A 2,172-nucleotide genomic window follows, 5' to 3' on the forward strand; every position below is an offset into this window, starting at 1 on the left:
ATTAAAGATTTATGTCTGCATTATTTTCTGGACATATTTTCTGAACTTATTTTCTGGACTCGCAATAATGTCTGTGGGTTATATGCTATCGTACACCGATGAACCGTGAATGTTTTATTTAGTCCTGGCTCAAGTGTGCTTAGTCACTGCAGTTCCCCAGGGCATACTGTGGTCGGTGTATTCCATCTTATCGTAACCATACACTGAGAAGACGTGGGCGTGAATGTTTTATTTTAATAGTCGTGGTTACCCTTGTGTATCTAATTACCTACTCCATCTTATCGTAACCATACACTGATAAACCCTGGGCGTGAATGTTTTATTTAGAAAGTCGTGGTTACACTTGTGTATCTAATTACCTACTCCATCTTATCGTAATCATACACTGATAAGCCGTGGGCATGAATGTTATATTTTAATAGTCGTGGTTACACTTGTGTATCTAATTACCGCAGTTCAGTTCCCCTGAGCCTCTGCTAATCTTATAAGGGCGTTGGCAGGGACATGGACGACCGTATTCTGTTCTTGGTCAGGTATAGGTACATGAACCCTAACGCGGCTAAGGCCAGTAAAACTAGAGTGATGACAGTCAACGGATACGCAAACCAGTACAGAGACATCAGTTGTCGCACATATTGGATCTGTGTCTTGGCGCTGAGTTTGCTGGTCCCAACCGCCTGTGGATCAAGGAAAAACGTGTTACCAAATTGAAAATCGGGTAGCCAAATTGAAAATTGGGTCAAGAGAAATCAGCAGATGGAATACATAGATATATAAATATAAATAGAACCAGGATCTCTGAAACGTCCCGGTTTACCTACGCCATGGTAAATGCATGGAGAAGACTTATTATCAAAGTACATACCACTTCATACATCCGTTCTTACTCACACCCCAAGTCAGTGGATATATAAGGACACCTCGATGGCAGGAACGAGACTCGATCAGACCACTATTTATACCACAATTCCAAACTTACAGAATTGTCCCACCCCCTCCCACCAAAATAAACCCAAAAAAACCCCCCAAAAAAACTTCCCACATACAACTATACACAATATACATACCCTGTCAATGAACGTGAAGGGCACCTCAATGATATGAATGGGACTCGATTTGACCATGATCTCCAACGCAATCTTAAACCCCGTGGGATTGAGTCTATAGCCTTTGGCGGTCACGTCTTTCTTCATGGCGAAAAACCCAGACATCGGATCATGCACTCGCACGAGCGGAGCGGCTAACAACGTAGCCCCACTCGATATGATACGGCGCATTATGGGCCAATCAGCCGTCTGCATATATATATATATATATATATATATTCATATACATAGAATAGACAAGCAACAATGAGCAAGAGTGGAAGTATGTGTATGTGTGTGTTCCTGATAAGTTTATGCGAAAGAGTGTGTAAATGCCACAATTCACGGGTAGTGCCCACAATTACGAGGTGATTGTGTTATCTCTTGATACGCAATATTGATTGAATATCAATTGAATATTAATTGAATATTAATTTATATTATGGTACTGCCGATAATATAGCACACCCTTTGATATGAAACGTCCTATTGCCGGCTAGTGAGCCGTCTGTAAACGTATGTAAGGCATATCACATCAGTTGATCAGTGGTAGAGGTGTGAGAAGTAGTGTGCGTATGGGCAGGATCGCATATAGTTTAATAGTGATAGAATGCATTAAGCCACGTTCATCTTCGATAATAGCTACTACATTTAGTGTGTAGTAGATAGTACATTTAGTGTGTAGTAGATAGTACATTTAGCGTGTAGTAGATAGTACATTTAGTGTGTAGTAGATAGTACATTTAGTACATTTAGTGTGTAGTAGATAGTAGATAGCACATTTAGTGTGTAGTAGATAGTAGATAGTACATTTAGTGTGTAGTAGATAGTTCATTAAATGTGTAGTAGATAGTACATTTAGTGTGTAGTAGATAGTACATTTAGTGTGTAGTAGATAGAACATTCAGTGTGTATTAGTTCCTACATTTAGTTTGCATTCTACACACTCCAACCACCTGCCCATACACTTACGAGATGGAGCACAATACGATGCTGCATATTTAAATATAATTGAGCTATGTACTTGTGTGGGGGTGAGTGTGCATAGTTCCCTTACCCTGGATTGGGGCCAATAGCGCTGCAACTT

At 40.1% G+C, this 2,172-nt stretch overlaps 1 protein-coding gene across 1 annotated transcript; it reads right to left on the bottom strand.

Annotated features, from left to right (window-relative positions):
* Positions 1-302: 302 nt before the first annotated feature.
* On the bottom strand, positions 303-1,296 carry SARC_13957 (hypothetical protein). Its single transcript, XM_014291912.1, has 2 exons — positions 1,068-1,296; positions 303-677 (listed from the first exon to the last, which is right to left on the bottom strand). Exons 1-2 carry the CDS (start codon positions 1,275-1,277, stop codon positions 483-485), a joined length of 405 nt encoding a protein of 134 aa, XP_014147387.1. The 5' UTR covers positions 1,278-1,296; the 3' UTR covers positions 303-482.
* Positions 1,297-2,172: the final 876 nt, after the last annotated feature.

This window comes from Sphaeroforma arctica, assembly GCF_001186125.1.
Source record: "Sphaeroforma arctica JP610 unplaced genomic scaffold supercont1.3963, whole genome shotgun sequence".
NCBI lineage: Eukaryota > Ichthyosporea > Ichthyophonida > Sphaeroforma > Sphaeroforma arctica.

Bases quoted from the DNA above. Each gene is read 5' to 3' on its own strand.
- SARC_13957 (XM_014291912.1), bottom strand. From the start codon at position 1,277: ATGCGCCGTATCATATCGAGTGGGGCTACGTTGTTAGCCGCTCCGCTC. The intron at 678-1,067 runs GTATGTATATTG...CTTGATCCACAG, and splicing joins CCTTCACGTTCATTGACAGG to GCGGTTGGGACCAGCAAACT.